Raw genomic sequence first — 21,380 nt, 5'->3', positions numbered from 1 at the left:
TTGGGGTTGAATTTCCTTAAGAGGAAACTCCTGGGATGCATTAGGTTGATCTCACTACTGGAGTTGGAGAGTCATTGGCTCTGTTTTCACATCTGCAAAACATGAAGCAGAAAACAAAGCCCTACCTAAATCTAGTTAATGGAGCCCCCAAATGCCTTTCTTATGGACCATTAAAATTTTGCTTTTTGGCACCCTAAACTTTGAGAGTAGACCTACTGAATGTGATGGTGAAAAGAATAATTTAACCAGTAAAGTCAGTTCAAGCTCCAACTGGGTCAAAGCAGAATTGGTTTCCAGATATAAACACTGAGAACAAGTACTTTCCGAAGTAGAGTGAAGAACTCTGTGAAGTAAGTTGAGATACTTATAAATAATGTGGCAGAACTAGACATAGTTAGGGGTTTGAAATTTTGAAAATGCAGCAAGCAACAGATAATTGGGTAGCTATTTACCTTTCATTAAAAAATAAATATGAATAAATTATTTAAACTGCAGACAATTTTAAATACGTTAAGGAGTTCTTTAATGGATCAGAAATGGAGAGGACATTTGAAACATAATGATAAAGGGTCCAAAAAAGTACAGAGTAAAAGTAGTTTTCATTATAGTTAAGAACTATTAACAGCATGTCACGAAAATATTAAACTCTTTCAATATCTATATTTTAATTATGGGAGAGAGTCAAGGAGAGAAAATGAGGCAGAAGGTGAAAAGAAGAGGATAAGATAACGACACTCGTCCATGTAATTAAACATTTTAAATAGCTTGAGACTTTCTGAAGCTTTTAAACTACCGTAGAGTTAAAGGTCAGGAGAATCTGAAAAACGTAGGTTTGGTAATTATCTCTGGGCAAAATGAAAAGTGTGATGATGAATGGATTCTTCCTGGAGGATAATTGAAAGTGGGAGTTGGACATGGACTTGAAAATACAGGAGAAGGGACACATACAGAAAAAAATGAAAATCAAACCATAGCTTGGAAAACTATTAGAAATAAAAATGGCTGACAAAGCTAGTATATTTCATTGGCTAAGATGTCAGGGATTGTTAAATGCCCTATTATTTTCTGTGCGGAAAAAAAAAAGAAAAAATACTGCTATTTATAAATATAAGATGCAACTGATTGTAAGATGTATCCCAACGTCAGAGATGTAAAAATCTGGAAAAATGCTTGTCTAGAGTCAATGAAATATAGTGTCCTTGAGACGAAGAGTTCATGCATGTTTATAAGTAAAATATACAAAGAACATGAAGGGACACAAAAAAGTATAAATGGCTAAAAAATATCTAAACACATTAGTAATTAAATAAGTGAAATTAAAACATTAAAATATTATTTCACCTATTAAATTAGCAAACACTGAAATAATATATAATACTTAGTGTTGATGGAGATTCTATAAGATGAGGATGTGCTCTCTACTCAAACAGCGAGAATGGAAATCTGGACAAACTTTATGGAGGAAAGTTTCACTTTTTCTTTCCATACATGATGTAAGAGACAACAGGGAGTGGGAGAGCCTTAAACATGCTGATGGTCTCTGCATCAGTCCTCCTCTTCCAGGAAATTATCCTTAGGAACAAATTAGAAGTTGGACAAAGATTTATACACAAAGACGTTCATTGTACTATTATTTAAAATAATCATCAGAAATAATTTAAGTGTCAAAACTAGGGAAATGAGTAAGTAAATTATGATAGATTCATATTCTTGAATATAATTCAGTTTACTAAGAGTTAAGGACATGGAAAAATATTTTTGATACACTGCAAGACCAAATAAATAGGATACAAAATTATTTGAAGAAAAAAATCTATTGGGAATAAAACTGGATGAAAAGCTGCCTAAAATGTTAATAGCAGTTGCCTCTGTGTAATTTTTTTTTGTTTCTTTCCTTTTTTCTATGATTGTCAAAGTGTGTCTATTATCAATACGTTATATTTTGGTAAGCAGAAAAAAAGTGAAAATCCGAGAAAAGAGAGACTAGACTATATTGTACTCTCATAAAAATAAACTTTAAAGGGTTTCTCATTTACGGAACATAGTGAAATATTTTCTGTTAGAAGAGTGTTGAGTATAAACAGTGTTTTGCCAAGTTTCATGTCTTGAAGATGGCAAAAGAGTGATCTAGTCATTGTGGGAACTCACTAAATTGTTCCTTTAACTGACATTGCCTTGTGAGAAGGAAACAATATTCCGCCAAGTTTACTGCTTTCTAAGAAATCTTAAGTAATAAATCCTTTGCTCTGATCAAAATGTCAACATATAGGCCAAGGATCTAAACTCGTGTTTTCATGGAGTTTGTTTACGAAAAGAAAGTTCGACCCCCAGTTGGCTTGTTAATTAGGATCATTTCGTTAACAATGAATCTGTTGGCTTTGATGTGTGGATAACCTGGGAAGACTGGCCATTACTGAGAACACATTCCCTTCTCTTCCACCTAAAGTCATTGCCCTTTAAAGATGGATAATTAGAGCAACTTACTGTTAATTTTATTCCACAGGGATCCCCAGGGCCAGATGGATCAAAGGGACCCAGAGGACTTCAGGTAAGGAGGCTAAAACCAAATCTAAGTATGGATAGAACCACCTATGGAGCTTTGAAAAATCCCCTTGCCCACTTGTACCCTCTATCAATTCAATCAGAATGTCTGGGTTTTGGAGCCAGGCATGAATATTTTTAAAGATTCCCAGGTGATTCCAATGTGCAACAAATGTTTAGAAACCACTGCCCTAATGTTTCAAGTAACTAATTCAGGCTCCTTAAAGATAAGTACCAGCAGGTGAGTCTACTTAGTGAGTAGCTGAAGAGACAGAAGTTAAAAAATTAGAGTCTAGGAAGACGGATAAAGTCAAGCAGTGAAAAGCAAGATATAATTATTTTTGCATTGCTACTATAATATAGTTGGAAGAGCTATGCATTTTTCTAAATTACAGTATTTGTATTGTTCCATCCTTATAAGTAGTTAATACTCAATAACTTGCAATGATTCTTTAAGGCATTTATTTAAGTTAGACACATCCAATGGATTTCAGAAAATAATTTGGATCAGGTTTTTCCAGTCTGAGGACTTGTCTCATCTAAAATTGTAAGGGGGGGGAGGGTGTGTATGTGTGAAGAGTTAATTTCAATATTTCAAAAAGTCTACCGAAAATTTATCTTTACCCAAGATTTCCTAGACAGCATCTAGTTAACCATCAACTCCTTTGCTTTGGCCTGGAGTTGTGTCGGGGCAGGGCAGTAACTCTGGTTATCACAGTGTCATTGGGAGCTCCAACTTTCAGTTATACATACCTTAGATATTAAAAAAAAATGTCATTTATTCAAATCTTTCAAAAAGGAGGTCTAGCACAGGAAAGGTTGGAAACAGATTTAGAAAACAAACCTCATTAATACATGTTTGCTCTCAGCTTAAGTGCTACTTTAGAAGCTGTGTATTTGACACACGGAATATTATCTTGTTACATTTCTCAATTGCACGTAACCCCAACTTAACTCTGAGTTATAGAGACTGACTTCTAACTCCAGGATCTCTAGGGACCCTAATGAATGATTCATTTCTGGATGGCCTTTTGTACACAGCACTAATTCTTGCTTTTCATCTTGGAGCAGGGCATTAGTGGACCTCCTGGGGATCCAGGCCCCAAGGGAATTCAAGGCAATAAGGTAATCATACCTTTGGTTCAAGACAGGCAGTGTACCTTTCCCCTCGTGAGGTATGGTAATGCGTGTTTTTATTATGCACAAGTCTTTGAGAACGTATTTTTGGAAATACGTAATAATCTGCAGGTGTATACACAAAATCATGCTCAAGTACATGCAGGAAGTCAGTAGCATAGATTTATCATTTATGACTATATTATTCAAAGGGCACTATTAAATATAAGCCATTATCAAGAATCTTTGCAGTGTTTCTTACTCCTGTCCTTTCGTCATTATATGGCTCATCAGAAACTGAAAAGTAGTAACAGTAACACAATTCAAATCATTACATTTCCCACACGGAATGTCGACTCAATATACAGTTTTTAAGAGAAGGATATTTATAGCTGTCATACCAGCAAAAATCATCAAGCCTTTTTTTTTTTTATTACAGGGGTGTAATCTCAACCATCAGTACCATGCTCATAACGTCCTTTCACAGATGACCAGGCAAGACAGATAGGGAGGGGTTAATGAGAGCCAAGCAGAACTGAAAGACGCTACAGCTGGGATCTTCAAAAGAACTAGTTATAAGACTGTCTTCCAATGAGATTGGCCATGAATTTGCTGAAAGCGAGCTTTTTAGTGCCTTTTTAACTCCTTTCAATGTTTAGTAAATTTCACGGATATAGTAAATATCCAATAAATGGTGTTGGGTTAGTAACTGGAAATCTGTGGAATTTGTGGCAGTAATAGCAGAAGATGGACACTAGATAAAGCCAATTTTTTAGGGTGCTATTCAGTTTAAGTTGTGGGGAGCAGTTGGACTACTTGAGTGTTCTTTTTCCAGAGAGAGGAAAGGGAGAGACAAGTATGGTATTTTTAATGAGATAATGACAATGTGTGACTTCCCAGGCCACTTTTAATTGGCAAATTAAAAAGGAATGGGCTTCTTAGCGGGAGTGTGCTTAAACTTCACCTGGGGAAATTGTCTTTTCCAGTCCTTACCTATGATTAATTCTTGCTGGAGGAAAGAAATGGCTCTTTTGAATACTGAGTAGTATAACTGACTGTAGGTAAAATACTGCAGCAAGAAAAAAAAAATATTTTGACAGTCCACACTTATTTCTAGGGTTCTTGGGCTACCTAAGATGATAATTTTCACATGCTTGTGAAAAAGAGGCTTAAAATCAGGGACCGGGGTTGGGGCTTGCAATAGTGATAGAATTATAGAATGTTTGAGCCACAGAGGATATTAGAAATCATACTGGCTCAAAGTTTTCATCTTGGAAAATGAGAAATGAAGTGCAGAGATCAAATGGCTTGCCTGAGGGAGAGGCACAGCCAGGTTTATCAGCTCTGGAGGGCATCTGTGCAGGTGCTGGGCGGGAACAGGGCATGCAGCTTTGGGAGATGGTTGGTGGCAGTCCCTAAAAAGGCGCCATCATTTGATCACTTCTCTTTAGGTTTTTCTTCTTAAATAAATTTATTTTAACAAAATTTAGCTTTTAATTCCAATGCTGCATTAATTATTAAAAAGAAATAATGAGTCAAGTGTTTTGGGGAGGTTGTAATTTTCTGACAATATTTCATGCTTGACTTTCACAACATCATCATAAAAGGAGTCATTTTTTCAAAAGTATTTGAAGCCGTCATCAATTTTTCAAGGGCCTCTCTTTAAAAAAATTGTAATAAAAGGTAAATAACATAAAATTACCACTTAGGATTTAATCACAAAATTCACTACCAGCTGAATACACAAAGTTCATTGCCAACTGAAAAGGTCAATTTCTCTAGCTTGTTGGGGGTTGTGTTAGGAGGGACTGAGGTGGGTGCACGCTTCTCTTTTAACTTCTAGTTATATTTCCGGGTTAAGGTCACAAAGTTAGTGCCCTCTTGACTCTTACTTTGAGACTATTACTAATTTCTACTTCTCTTTAGGTCTGTCAACCAGAGATGCATGTTACATTGATCATTAAGTATTTTTTTTATTTTATACGTTTATCTGTCTTAAAAAGTCAGGTTTCAGGGAATGATTTCGTCTCGCATCCCAGAATGAATTCTAAATCTTAAAGACTTAATAAATGATTCTTTTCTTCAATCTGGAAATAATGTTATGTTTCATAGTGCCATTTCTTTTCATCCATTCCCATTTTATTACAAAACATTTTTAAGAAATTGCTATGGCAATTTGTGCAAAAAAATCTCTAAAATTCAGTAATTCTGTATTTTCTAATGGGCACAGGGATGATTATTTATTTTGAAACTTCAATAATAGGTAACACTTATTTATTGTATATTTACTATGTACAGATACAATTCTAAATAGTCATTTAATGTAATGCCACCTTTTGAGGCATGATCTTTTCTTACCCCCGTGGTGTAGATTAGGCTACTAAGGCACAGAGAGTTTAAGCAGTGGGTCCAAGTCTACACAGCTGGTAAGGGACAGAGCCAGGACTCAAACCCAGCCAGTCTACTCTTAGCCGCCATATTATATTTATCTCCTTAGGAAAATTCCTGAATTTCCTGCATAGTTGACCTGAGATAAGTGCATTTCTTTTGGACAGTATGGGAATTGCATCTGTCCCCTCCTCTAGTGTGCTCTGGCCGGAAACAACAGTCTGTTGAGAGGTGCATTTCTACCTGGTGATAATGCTCATCTGAAAATGCAGAAGAAGAAGGAAGAGAGTCACTAGGGAGTAAGAAACCAGTAAGGTGCATTTTCAAATATTTTGTCTCTTACGAGACCTTAAAATAGAAATCTTTAGACTTGTACCATTTGCAAAGATTCCAGGGGAGTTTCTAGATGGGGCCTGCCTCTGTCTTTGCATTTATGAATGAATGATCTCTCTCATGAACTACAATCCCATTCTGTTGCTCTAGTAGTTGGATTTTCTTCATCAAAGGGTTTGCAGAAAAGGTGGTCAAAGAACAAAAGGAAAAAATAGCACACGATAAATCAAGGGAAAATGTGATTTTGGCGTGTTTCACAAATCATTTCTCTCATTAATATTTTCCACATGTAAAGGAGCTCCTTTTCTGCCCTAAATGACCTTGTTGCCTTAGAAACAAAATATAGAGTCTTCTCAGAATGAAGCCTTGCCTCTGAGGCCACCTCAGCCTCTCCCCTAAATGAGGGTCATACAGTGGCATTCATAAGAGAACATCCCATCTGTCTCTAAAGTCAATTAGGATTGCAATCACGCGAGTGCCCAAGAAGCCTTATCCCTAGGACCAAACTGGAAATGTAACCCAGGAGAGAGCACTGTGCTCTTTCTGAGTAAAAACGGAGTGCTTAAGAACTCTTTGCTGACTTCCAAGGGCTATTGCGGTGGTTCAGGTTTCAATCGTATCTGGCCATAGGATGGGCCCCCTAAGAACTAGCAAGAATGGCTCAAGATTGGCCGGCCTTTCAAATCGCAGAGAACAAGTTACCAAAATTAGTTTTGAACAAATAAACACAGCAGAACGCTGGGTGTGCCAAGCCCACATTAGGTAATTTTTGCCATTTCTGGATGTCTTCCTGAAGTTATTTTTGAAGGGTATTTCCTTCTTAAATCTCATGGAAATCTGCTCTTTCCAAGACCCTCTTTGTGCTCCTGGGTGGAGGGACTGCCCGCTGTGGCAGAAGCAGGATACAGTTTGTGACACGGAGAAGTATCCTAGCACTAGAACTTCAGTGCCAGGGCCAAAAGAGCACTAGGAATATCCCTGATGTGTTTCCCCAAGGCAAAGCACCACATGTTCATCCCAAACAATTGGAAAAACACCATGATATTATGTTATATATTAATGTATGTTAATAGACGAATTGCCTTGCTTCTTCTAACCTCTTCCATTGTTCTACTCTAGTATGTTCATATATTTCCTGCAGGGGTTTTTTCCCCCTTAGTGTTTTCTTCTTGTGCTGAACTCAAGTGTAAGAAGCTCAAAGTCCTTTTACATATGAGATTTGATCTTATTTTATGTTCAGTTTAGCTTCTGAGATGTTAAGAAAACCCGTAGAGATATAGCAAGGGTCTTGTCCACTTGAGTAAATGGATATGGTCAGGGCAAATAACCTCCAGCAAATCACACATCCATCCACCCGCCCAGAGTGAACAAAGGACCCAGGATGAAAGAATAAACAGAACCTATGTTTCAACAGGAGTGAGGGCAAATTAAGCACTTAGACTGCTCCAAAGCTCTGCCCCACACCAGGATTCCTGGACACCCTACACTTCCTTATCCAACTCTGTCAAGCTTCCATCCCATTTTCTGAGGTTCCCAAGCACAGTAGATATTTTTCAAGTAGCTGATATTCTTAAGAAGAAAAGCATATAAGAGCGAAAAGTACAGATCTCGAAATTAAAACTGTAAATTTAGTAAACATCCCCACACAACATCCTGTTTTCTTCAAAATGCTCTATGAAAAAAAGTCAGTTTTAGGGGCTGGCCCAGTGGCTAAGTGGTTAAGTTCACGTGTTCTGCTTCAGCAGCCTGGGGTTCGCAGGTTGGGATCCCAGGTGTGGGCTTAGCACTGCTTGTCAAGCCACGCTGTGGTGGTGTCCCACATAAAATAGAAGATTGGCACAGATGTTAGCTCAGGGTGAATCTTCCTCACACACACACAAAGTTTTAAGAAGAGGGCTGGCTGTCAACCTTTGACACAGCTGCTAGGAACGCATATGCAGATACTTTTGGTAGCTGGCAGAGTGCTAGTCAAGTTTCCTTTTAGCTTCCATATGTTATACCTTTAAACATTGCTAGCCTTCTTTCAGATCTGAAACACTGGCAGGAGAATTGGTCAGATACGTGCAAGTCCATCACTGTTTTTAAAAAAAATCTAAAGCAGAAGATCTAGTGACAACAGGTCACATCACTGCTACCACATCTGAGAGATAAGTTACAACATGCACACTCGGTCACACACATTTAAGGTAAACAAGAAATAAATATTTGTTGACTGGCTGACTGACTGAATGAATGTGTGAAAGGTTTTAAATGGAATGAAATCAGACAGATCAAACAGGCAGGAGCCTAACTGTCCCTTAGTTTGTGAGTTTCGAGGTTATTTGGAAAACTTTGAGAGAGCAGTTTCAACAGAGAGGCTGGAGAGATGACAATGGATTGTGGAAGGAGTCAGAGAGAAGCATGCAATAGTCAGGAAGTTTGACCTTTCTTTCAAGGTATTTGGAAAATAAAGAGAAACAGGCACAGTGTTGATATAGCCCATCAAAAGCTTCTTGTGCATTAAATAAGCTAATGGGTTATTTATACTTCCACTTTCTTCTCAGAGTGGCATGAAGACTTGGGACTTAAATTTTTTTTTTTTTTACAGTTTCACATATACAACTGAGAGTCTCATGTTTTTTATAATGGCAATATTTTCACTAAAATGAAAAATCATTAGTGAAGATTTAACAGTTTTAAATTCTAAAATTAAAATTAAAATTCTAAAATTTAGCAGAATTTATACATTCTGGGGCCAGTCCAGTGGCATAGTGGTTAAGTGTGTGTGCTCTGCTTCGGTGGCCTGTGGTTTGCGGGTTTGGATCCCAGGCATGGACCTACACACTGCTCATCAAGCTGTGCTATGGTCGTGTCCCACATACAAAATAGAGGAAGAATGGCATAGATGATAACTCAGGGATAATCTTCCTCAAGCAAAAAGAAGAAATTTGGCAACAGATATGAGCTCAGGGCCAATCTTCCTCACCAAAAAACGAGAAAAAAACCCCTAGTTTTGGTCATTATTTAAATGTTTGATTTGACTCAATATTAGCTTGGTAACTTTAGTAGGTCAGCCTATTAAACACACTAATATTTCAATCATGGTTTGGAAGTAGTTCAATACCACAAATATGAACAACTATGAAGGCTTTTAGACTTTCTCTTCAAACAAGCATGTTATGTAGTTTTATTTCAGTACTCACACAACTCAAAATGCTAAAAATCTCCTGACATCATGACATTGCTTTCAACCACTAAAGTCATGATTTGTAATAGGATATATTCCTTACAACTTGATGGGAAGTAAAGCAGGTGAAACATACGTAGACATCAACAGTTCCTAGTACAGAATAATTAATCAAACAAAACCTTTTTTAAATTCACAGCTCTCTTAGCAGAATGACTATATGTTTGACTCCATGTAAAGTATTTTAAGTATAGGATACTGGAACATGTTAGCTTTTCCAGTTGACCAAAAGCAATAATGGGCCTTCTGATTCTCCTGGCAGGCTAACAACTCTGAACAAGGTTGTGACTACCCAGTGTATAGCAGCGCAAAGGGAAGAATCCCTTTACAATTTCAATTATAAATATCTGTTTAATGAAGAACCGGAGTCAAGCTGCCAAACTGTGTGAATGTTTTTCCTTCAAGGATGTCAAAGTCTAAATGCTATTTCTGCCCTGGGCCTAATTAAAGAGAAAGAATCATTAGTAATCCAGCAATTTTTGTTGTGGAAAGGGCTTTGACCTACACGCACATCTGCCCACCAGGGCTCTAAATGAGCTTATTAACTCATTTGACATGAGCCAACTGATAGTGACAACTTGAAGTGGCTGCCAGAACATGTGGAATGTCAGCCAATGGCTTCAAGGCAGATGATTTTCATTCCCAAATCTCTGATGCATATGGTTCTCAGCAGATGGGGTATACTGCGCGTGTGTGTGTGTGTGTGTGTGGTGGGCGTGCCTGTCTGTATGCAGAGACAGCCAAGGTGAAAACTGATGGATCACGGAATTCAAAATGCTGCCAACATTTCCCACAAAGGAGCTGAGTCTAACCCACATGCCCAGTCAAGCTGAGCACTAATGTAGAAGAGAATCAGTTGCTGCAATGTCTTCAGAGGGATGTCAGAATTTTTTTTAATAATGACATCAATGTCTTTAATTAATTCAAGTAAGTTACAATAGCAACATTACAATGGGGAAAATTAAGTTTATTCCAAAGGTCAGGTTTTTTCTATCGTGGTAAAATATACATAGCATAATATTTATCATTTTAACCATTTGTAAGTGTACAATTCAGTGGTATTAAACACATTCACAATATTGTGTAACTGTCACCACTATCTAAACCCAAAACATTTTCATTATCCCAAAATAAACTTTGTACCCTTAAAAATAACTCTTCTCATTTCCCCCACCCCTAGTCTTCAAGGGTAAGTTTTTAAGAAATCTATCACCCTGTTATATGAACCCATCTTTTCTCATAAATTGATGTCCTTCTTCTCAGATTTATGGAGAGGGTTCACCCTGAATATTTTCTAGCAACTCATTTCGTGATGGAGGAGTCCCAACAGTGTCCACCAGAGCTGTGATTTTCAAAAGCTCTCGTGATGGGCTTCTGAGTGGTCCGTTCTTTTAGGGAAAATGACACACTATTCCTTAGATTTCATTACATACGATGAAGTATGACTTTCCTATTAGATTGAACCATACTGAATCGCCATTTTCTGGGTTAAAAATGGTCTAATATTGTCAATTTCATGTGGTTTAACCCAATAGCAATCAAGAAAGTGAGTTGAGTTACTAAAATCTGGTACAATACTACAATTTTCATTACATGTCACCAATTCTTTGTTATTATGGAGTTTTTTCTTCTTTGGAAAGTGTGAGTGGGTAGAGTATGTAGACTGTGGTCTTTTCTCTTACCTAAGTGGAGGATATTTAAAAAAGATTCTAATTGGAGATTTGAATAATGGTGGCTCCAAACTCAGGGCAGTTGGTTAATAATGGGTTTATAGGTAGAGATACATTGTGTGATCACAATATTGCCAATTATAATTTATATTACCTTTACCACTATTCAGTGACAACACTGATCCAGGTAGACTTTATGTGCCTGAAATGGCATGTGATTCGGCTTGTAAAGTATATTTCCTCTTGGCTTATATTTTATTTTAGAGATTCTTTGTCTTTGTATGATGGATCTTCAACTATGGGTAGATTGTAACTGACTTTTTTGTTTTCCATCCTATAACCAAGATGCAAATTTAGTCTGCAATCAAATGATTTTTGAAATACTTTAAGAAAAGAAATGAAAAGTCTCGACAGTCAGTCTTGCATGGTGGTTAGTGCACTGGCTCTAAACCAGACTACTGGGGTTCAACACCTGTCCCATATTGCATTAGCTCTGTGATTTGGGCAAGTTACTTTTCCTCCCCATGCCTCAGTTTTCTCATCCATGTGATGGGTTAACAATAGTACCTACGTCTTAGACGTGTTTTGACGATTATATGAGTTAGTATGTATAAAGAACTTAGAACAGCATCTGTTACATAGTGAGTGCCATATGTGTTGGCGAGAATTAAGCAGTTAAGTATTTTGACAAAACCTTTTTTTTATTAATGTAGAACAAGTCTAGCCTGATATGTTTTCTAAAAATAAGCCTCTTATTATATAATACTTCCTTTGAAACAAGACAAATTAGGTACCAAAAATAGAGCTTGATTTAGCAAGTATTTGATAAATATAAGTTTCCTGTCCCCTCCACCCACTTTTCCTTCTTTCTGTAAAAAGGGCCTTTCTTGACTGTTCTCTGAAGCCTTTGTATACAGTCATCACTTTATTGCGTTTCAGCTAAGAATGTATCTTGACCACATTTGAACCATTTTGCATCTACAAAATGCTCATGCATCATTTTCTTCCATTTGGAAAGTATGAGAATATTTGCCACAAGACTTAAAATATTAAAGTTGGTGCTACACATATCTTGGAAATGATCAAAAGAAGTTGCTAAAACATCTTTCTAATGTTAAGAAGAGACCAAAGTATGATTAAATTGGTCATAATTGTATTATTCAAGAAGAGATAAAGTTCTGTCTTCAAAAAATTCAATGAGTCTTGGACAACCATTTGTTACTTATTATCTTAGGAAAAGGCAGGATGTTGATTTTGGTTAGAGCCAGTGCCAGGAGTAAGGAGGGTTTGGTTTCTCTAGCTGAACATTCCGTACAGTGTAACCTTAGACCATCTATTGGGATTTCCTTACTCCTTCAGCTGAGAAAAAATGATTAATTGTGTCTGGGTAAATTTGTAGGAGAAACTGTGGAATAAGCACTTGATATCACTATGTAATTTGTGTACAGTTGTTCTTGGTTGAAAACCTAAGTAAATCAGAGGGAAGTCTAGAGGGGCGATTTCAAACCCCCAACTCCCCCAGCCTAGACCAGGTTTCCTGTTTTGTTCACCTCCAGCAGCTAGCACAGTACCTACTTCCTAGTTGCTGTTCCGTACATGTTTGATGCATGGTTGGTTGAGTAAGTGATATCAATTAGCTAAGCACTGAGAATGCAAAGCTGAGCAAAATCACATGATGTCCTCCCCGCAGTCTAGGGGGAGACATATTAAAGCGTTTGGAAATGCAAAGTTGCAATTGTAATGAATGTTCAGAAAAAGAAGAAAATGATGCTACTGTGCCCTTAGAATAGTAATTTCATCTGACCAGAAAGGCCCTCCCTGAAGCCATGCTGCTTAAAATAAGATCTGAAGATTAATAAGGATTAACTAGGAAAAGAGAGAGGTAAGTATATGTCAGTGTGTATAAAGTGTACACACTATATAACAGTGTGTACAAAGATCCTGTGGCAGGAAGGAGCATGCCATGTACAAGGAACTGAACAAAGGCCGGTGCTGCTAGGGTGGCTAATGAAGAAGCAACTGAAAATAGGTGGGACTGGAAAGGCTACAGGATCACACTATGCCAGGGTCACAAGCCTTGTAAGGTGCTCTGTCTTTACCCAAAGGCCTTGAAGGATTTTGGTCAGATCAAAATCAAAAGATTGCTCTGGCAGCAATGGGGGGAATAAACTGGACTATGCCAGAATGGATGCATGTAGAATACTAAGGACTTTGTAGTAGTCTGAGCAAGAGATGAAAATAATTTGGCATAGACTGTAGAGGCAAGGTCGAGGATCAGAGAGACAGATGGGTTTGAGAGATTTAGGAGGTATATTGGTAGGTGTCGGTGATGCATTGCATATGAGATGTAAGGGATGAGAGATGTCAAGAACTACTCCTAGATTCTGGCTTGACACATGGAGGGATGCCTTTCCCTGAGATACAGAATGCTGGAAGATGATCAGATCTGCAAGTGGAAGATTATGAGTTTATCTTTGGAAATGATGTGTTCTTTTTGAAATTCTTTTTCCTAACTTCTTTCACAATGTTTTTTGTCAGCTCCCATTTCTTTTTCTCAGCCACTGTCTTCCCCAGCTCCCCACAAGACGTCTTTGTGTTCTTCGCCCACCCTGCTTAAGTGTTGGTACTCTCCATGGTTCTGACCTGAGCCTCCACCCTCTTTAATCACTCTAAACCTGCATTGTCCAATAGAGTAGCCACATGTAGCTATAGAGCACATGAAATGTAGCTGGTCCAAATTGAGATGTGCTGTAAGTCTTAAATACACAACGGATTTCAAGGATATAGCATTAAAAAATAAAATCATTAATAAGATTTTTATATTGGTTATATGTTGAAATGATATTTTGGATATACTGGACTAAGTAAGTATACTATTACTTTCTTAACATGGCTGCTAGGAAATTTAAAATCACATGTGTGGCTCACTGTATATTTCCACTGGACAGCACTGCCTAAGACAGTGACCATATTGTTGCTTCATTTCTGGTCCCTTGTGCCCACAGAGCTGCTTTCTGTCCCCAGAACATTTCACATCATTTTCTGCCTCATACTCTTTCATTTTCCTGAACTTTTGTTCCTCTTCTTTCCTACCAGGTTAGATATGATATGTATTTCTTTGTTCAGAGCAAATATCTCCTCTACTGTATAAAACTTTCCCAATTCCTTAAGGTAGAATTAAACATTTCTGCCTCATAGTCTTATATGCTCTGGTATCTTTATTGTAGCTAATTTACATGATTGTATTTTCTTTTATATTCATTTGTCTCTTTAGCTAGATTGTAAGTGTGTGCAAAGTGCAGGTGCAACCTGATTTACGTCTATAATTAAGTAACTGGGTACTCAGTACCAGGTTGTTGCTCAATGAAAGCCTGGTAAATAACAAATGAATCTGCACGTATTAAACAGCTACCATGTGACTGTTTATGACTTACATGTTTTACGGACAATATCTCAAATCCTCTCAACAACCCTGTAAGGTAGATATAATTCTGCATACAAAGATCTTGCAAATGCTCTGTTAGTAAATTATAGAGCCAGGATTCAACTAGACTGAATGATTCTAAAGCCATGCTTTTTTCTGTGGTTCTATGCATGCTAAAAATTGGATTTAAAAGTAGAGATTATATTCCGATATCTTAAAATGGAAAAAATACCTATTTCCTAGGACTGTTAGAAGATTAAATGAGATAATGTATATAGAGTATCAGGGCAGCACTTGGAAATAATAGATTTTATTAAATGTTGACTTCCTTCAATCTTGAAGCCCATAGCATAGGGGTCCTTAATTTCTGAGGAGGACTAAAGTGGTCAACCTAAATTCCTTGGTGCCTCTACACATGCTTACACTCACGTTCACACACATTCACACTCATATGGAGGTCATGAAAAGCAGACTCCCTCTGGGGTCATCCACTTTAATCCAGTCCTCTTTGGATACACCTCTGATGGTTAAAGAAAGTCAAGTAGAGAAATAATAAGTAGTACTGGGGGCATTCAATCTGCGGGTGTGTTTGTGTTTGTTGGTAAGGGTTGGGGTAAGGCATCATAGCAGAAAAGGAATCAAGCCTGGAGTCTTAACAGGGCTATGTTGCCTTGGTGAATTCTCAGAAAACCACGTTGAGTAGAGTATTGTCTCTTCTCTTCCTATTCTGTCTTACCCAGTTGTGGTATTTTACAGTCAGGACCACTTTCTTTACTACCTCGAGAATCTTTGAAGGAGAGGGAAAGGGGAATAGGGAAAGAGATTAACATTAATTGTAGGCCAATGCTGGTCTGCAGGTCCTATGTCGAGATACTAGGCTCCTGAGAAATAAATTTAAGCAGGTGCAGTGAGAAGATATGTTGCCAGAGGGCTGTGTTCAGGTAAGGGAAAGCCATCTCTCTGTAAGCTTTAGGTCCCTGTAATTCCCCTGAAAAAGCAATATAAGAAATCTCTCAGTTGCTGTTGGTACTTGACCAAGGCTAAATGGAGCTCATGGGCTCATGGATAACATCATTGCTTCTCCTCTTGATTCTCCTGGTTCACACATTTCAAGGTAACAGCACATCCAATGCCTTGTCCATCGTCAGAGGAAACTTTCTCACCTGACTGTGCTCTTGTTTGTTTTAGATCAAATATACAGATAAATATTAAGTAAGGAAGAGCTTCCACTACTAAAAAAACCCCTCAAGTTCTCCTTCACATATATGATTTAAAAGTTTTCTGATCTATTACAGAACCAAGGCTACATATAAAAGGGACAGGAAATGAATAGAATAAGTGAACTTAGAGCCTTATTATATTATTATTATTATAATGGTATATTTTATCTCTCAAAACTAGTCATTTTTTTAAAAAAGATTTTATTTTTCCTTTTTCTCCCAAAGCCCCCTGGTACAAAGTTGTGTACTTTTAGTTGTGGGTCCTTCTAGTTATGGCATGTGGGATGCCGCCTTAGCATGGCTTGATGAGTGATGCCATGTCTGCACCCATGATTCAAACCAGTGAAACCCTGGGCTGTCGAAGCAGAGCACGCAAACTTAACCACTGGGCCACGGGGCTAGCCCCTTAAACTAGTCCTTTGAGTTTAGGGACTATGTCTTAATTCTCTGTATTTAATTCACTACCCTCCACATAGCAAGTACTTCATGCTCATTGGCTGAGTGATGGAAACAGTCAACCATATGCAGTATAAGTGACAAGGAGATTCCGACTTGAGTGGAGAAAACAGGAAGTAAGAAAAAGTTCTTTGAAGTGAAAATTTGGAACCTGTAGGAAACTGAATATTCTTTAGCATGTAAATCAAACTTTGAGATTAAGGAAACTTCGAATTTAGGGAGAACTTTTATGTCTGACAATATATAGAGAGAAATTCCATAGCCAAGAATATGTGAAAAATTAGAATGGCAGTTACCTGGCTGCTCCAGAAAATATCATCTGTGTAGAAAAATGAGTACAATTTTGAATTTTAAAGGCAAAAATTCAAGTTGCTTTATCTGCCAGATAGACTTGTACTCAAAACGATAAACAGAAATTACTTTTAAATTCAGTCCACTCAAATTCCAAAGCATCATAAACTAAACTGATTCTGAGACAAATTTTCTCTGTTTTGATTCATATTGAGCCTGGAAATGTCCTTTGGGAAGGTGACTTGACTCTGACTCTTCTTCTTGTCTCTTCTCTTTCCTCTTTGCAATTGGCTAAAGTCAACAGACTTCTTTAAAGTAATGCCTCTACCATATTAATAGAACATTGCTCTAGTTGCTAAGCTTATCCTTCAAAATCACAAGTCTCTGAGTTGAACTGAGGCTTTAACATTAGTTAGAAAATTTCTTTGTTCCTCTCAATCTGGGAGAAGGTTAGTCTCAACTTCCTGTGCCATTTTACCTTTGGTTAGTACAAGGATGAAGAGATAAATCTTTAAGTTGAATGAAATTTTAAATAGCAAGTATTCGTTAATTCAAACACAAGAGTATTCAGAAATCTTCCTTAACATAAATTAAAGATATATGTATGTATATAACAAAAATAGAAAGAAGTGCACCCAAAAGTAAGAGTAGTTATAGATGGATAATTTAAAAATTTCTTTGTATGTATGCTTTTCAATATATGACACATTTTCTACAATGGGGATACATTATTTTGATAAACAGAAAATGTTAGCATTATAAAAAAAGAAATTATAATCAATAGACACTCTCCTGTCCCTATCAATAACCCAGAGGACCAGAAGCCAGGAGGCCTGAAGAGCTACATTCCTTGGGTGATATTGAGGTGTGAGTTTGGGCAGGCCAGGTAACCTCTCTGGGACTCAAGTTGCTCACCTGTGAAATGTAGGAGTTTGAGTGCAGTGGTCTCGTTCAGTTCTATAATGCCTAAATTCTACAATGATCCTGCCACATAATAGACTGTATTAATTGAAAATGCTTCTGGAGCCAGCTCTGATGGCCTAGTGGTTAAAGTTTGGTCCTTACCACTTCAGCGGCCTAGGTTCACTTCCTGGTCACGGAACCACATCGCCTGTCTGTCAGTTGCCATGCTGTAGTGGTGGCTCACATAGAACTAGAATGACTTACAACTAGGATGTACAACCACACACTGGGGCTTTGGAGAGGGAAAAAAAAAAGAGGAAGATTGGCAACTATTTAGCTCGGGACAAATCTTTTCCTGCAAAACAAAAAAAAATTGGAAGAGGAAAAAAGCTTCTGGCTTCTAGTAACAGACTCCTTGACTAATAGTGGCTTAAATCATAAGAGGTTTTGTTGAATAAACAATGTTTGAAGGTAGGTAGTCCAGGACTGGATCAGTGGCTCAACGAGGTTGTCCAGGAGCCAGGCTATTTTAAATTCTTTCTGCGTCATTCTCTTCAATTCTTGGCCTTCATCCGAAGGATTATTGCCTCGTGGTTACAAAATAGCTATCACATCTCCAGGTAGGAAAGAAGAGACAGAGGCAAAGGGATTCTCTTTGCATCAATCTCATTTGCACATCTCATTTGTCAGAATGGACCCAAAGGACCAACTCAGACTAATCAGTGACAAGGGGAAAGGAGATTCTAGGCTTGCATTAGACCGATTATCTTTCATCCCACACCTCTGAGGACAAAGAACAGCTGCCCATGAGCTGAAGAGATCAGAGTTCTAACAGCAGGGAAGGAAAGGGGAAAGAGGATGGTCATGGGGTAGGAAATGAATGAGTCTGCCAGAGGTACTTAATGAAGATTTGCTGAATGAATGAGTGAGGGCCACACTATGACTTATGGATTCTAAAAATTTGCCTTTGTGGACTCTTTCCTCCGTAGAAAATATTAAAAATTATATTTTATGATTGAGTAGGTATAAAGACAAATATAATCCAGACTAGATTCATTGTTATATATTCCTTATTATTATGTTTACTTTTAAAATTCTGATTTAAAAAATTAAAATGGAAACATTTTTGTGGGCCCTACATACTGTGCCTACTGTGCTCAGTGACTAATTTGACCCTGGGTCTATATTGTGTTTCCAACCAGACTGTCAATGCATGAGGGTAGTGACTGCGTACTAGGTTTTGTTGTTGCCCTCAAAGCCCCTATTGCATCACTATACATCTAAGAGCTGCCAACAAATGCTATAGGGTTGACCTAACATATCCCTATTTCTTCCTCTAGGGTGAGCCAGGTCCTCCTGGTCCTTATGGTCCTCCGGGAGCCCCTGGTATTGGACAGCAAGGTATTAAGGTAAAGATTCTTGTCTCTTTGCCCATCAGCGATTATTGAATTTATTGTAGGGGCTGGGGGAGCTGTGATTTGAACTCTTCTCAGCCTTACCCTCATAGACATAAGGAGGCTGCCTGCAGAAATACTTATAGTCTGGATGCTTGGACACTGCAATGCCCTGGTCAGTGGCATTTACCACAAGAATTATCAATGTATATTTTGATTTGGTTGGAATGAAAATTTGCTTGTTTCCAAATACCCACCCTCTTGCCAAAATACATCTAGTTCTGTTAAATTTTCATGGATTTTAAATGTTAACAGGCAAAAAATGTTATTGGGATGTGAAACACCTTAACACATCAAATATCACCTGCCCACATTAAATGAGCACAGAGGGGCAGACACCAGAAGGACCATGACACCAAAAAGTAAATGCTGACAGAAGGGTTTGTAGGGAACTACAAAGGACTGGGACACCCAACATCCTGGGATGCTCTGCATCACATAGGATGTAATAGAGCAGGAGTGATTGTTTTAAATGGCTTTTATATGTTATTGGGACAATAAGACTTTGGTCCAGGACTAGAAAAGAGAGCAGTACAAAACAGTGCACTTCGAATGTCACCAAGTGTCACCACAGATGGCATTTAGACAATAAACACATCAAGACTCCAGGGAATGTGTAGTTTATATTGGCAGAGTTATTGGAGAAGGGCTCTGAAGGAGATCAAGTGTGAAACAGAACTGAAAGGAGAGATGGAAAGGAATAGAGTGGGGATGAGGAAAGGGCGGCCTTCCAGAATGGAGGCGAGGGGACAGGGAACAACACGAGCATTGTTAGCCTGGTCATCTCAGTAACCGAAAGGAGTCGCACACAGTCCATCCTGCCAATTACCACACACTAGTTTCTGAAAGCTGAAAGTGACATATTGCGTTTAGACATGAAGGGGTAATGAACATTTTAGGGTGATTTGTTCGCTCAAATTTAAGCCATTTCTCCTCCTCTAGAATTTTTTTTATCTCTATGAATGTGAAAATTTGACTATTTTGCTATTTCTTTTTGTTGAAATCTCCAGAGTATTTTGTGCTATGTTTATCCTTTATTTAAAAACTCAAACTTTCATTTGATTGTTTCTTTCTCTTAGGGGGAGAGAGGCCAGGAAGGAAGAACAGGGGCTCCAGGACCGACTGGCGTTGGTGAGCCGGGCCAGCCAGTAAGTAGCAAGAAATTCTGCATGAAATAAGAACAAATATAGTTCTTAAGCACTCTTTCTGGTCAGAACAAATGATTAAATTAAACGATCTTGTATCTCTTTGGACAAAAAACCCCAACAAACATGCAAGGACCAGATCCAAGTGTTATTTTTCATAATACTTGAAATAGGGGTGTGCGCACACACACACACACACACGTGATGTACAACAGACTCTCTTACTGTCATCTCTTACAAGATTAATCAGCTTGTCCAAGAAAAAAAGAGTTTTCACGTGTCAAAATTTTCTAGGAGACAGGAGATCTGGATTCAGGCCTAATGTCTATACTTTGTAATTGAATTTCCTGTAACCATGAGAAAATCACCGAGAATGGGAACTTCGCTCATAACCGAACCCATGAGAACACTCTAAAGCTAGGATTGATGATGGTATACAGGTGATACCTGTGTTATTTTCAGTTTCTACCTTATGTAGCTTTGAAGTTTAGTATTGTTGGAGAAGAAAAATAAAACTTTCTATCAAAAGAGATCTGGAGAGGAAATGAATAAAACATAACTATTCTAGGATAAAGACCTTCTTAACTTTTCAAGTAATGATTCTCCAAGGAAAGAATAGTTGCTGACTTGCTGGGGTACAAATAAAAACAACTGATTGTGAATAGTTGGTCTCCCAATTTGGTTTTGCATTGCCTAGTTCCTCATATGTAAATATGTGCTTCCTTGCCGTGCCCTATGAGTGAAATGGCAGCATATTGTTTGAAGGTTAGGCTTTTCACTGGTGTCTGGATACACTAACTCAAAAAAGAGAGCATCATGTGGAAGAAAGATACATTGGACTAATTATCTAGAGATCAATGATCTAGTTTCAGTTTCCACTAACCAGATAGTGCCCTTAAAGGTAAACCACTGAGACAGAAAAAAAACAAACTCCCTCGCAGACACTGCTGGTTCTTCACTGGAGAAGCTGTAAACCTAGAAAACTGAAGTGACATCAGCTAGAAAGACACAGGCGCAGAGAGGTTGCCATGTGTAGAAGGAGTGCAGGAGAGAATTTGGGAAGTTTTTAACAGGAATGAAAAATAATCTTTTCACAATGCTCTGAATAAGTAGGAATAAAAATGATCTCCTTGTTACACAGCAAAGCCATTCTGAATTGTCTGAAACAATCCTAGAATCTTGATGCAAACACAAGACCTCCTCCACGTGCCTA

General features: G+C 37.9%; 1 protein-coding gene across 2 annotated transcripts in view; it reads left to right on the top strand.

Annotated features, from left to right (window-relative positions):
* Window positions 1–21,380, top strand: part of COL28A1 (collagen type XXVIII alpha 1 chain) — a 173,063-nt gene that overhangs the window by 24,957 nt on the left and 126,726 nt on the right. For both annotated transcript variants that reach the window (XM_014854385.3, XM_014854386.3), the window contains 4 exons: window positions 2,504–2,548; window positions 3,613–3,666; window positions 18,909–18,977; window positions 20,102–20,170. In XM_014854385.3, coding sequence (XP_014709871.2) covers window positions 2,504–2,548; window positions 3,613–3,666; window positions 18,909–18,977; window positions 20,102–20,170 — 237 coding nt within the window. The remainder of the gene's footprint in view (window positions 1–2,503; window positions 2,549–3,612; window positions 3,667–18,908; window positions 18,978–20,101; window positions 20,171–21,380) is intronic.

Source organism: Equus asinus, chromosome 1, assembly GCF_041296235.1.
Source record: "Equus asinus isolate D_3611 breed Donkey chromosome 1, EquAss-T2T_v2, whole genome shotgun sequence".
Taxonomy (NCBI): domain Eukaryota; kingdom Metazoa; phylum Chordata; class Mammalia; order Perissodactyla; family Equidae; genus Equus; species Equus asinus.
Note: the sequence above shows the minus strand (reverse complement) of the source record. Positions and strands in the feature narration are given on the sequence as shown.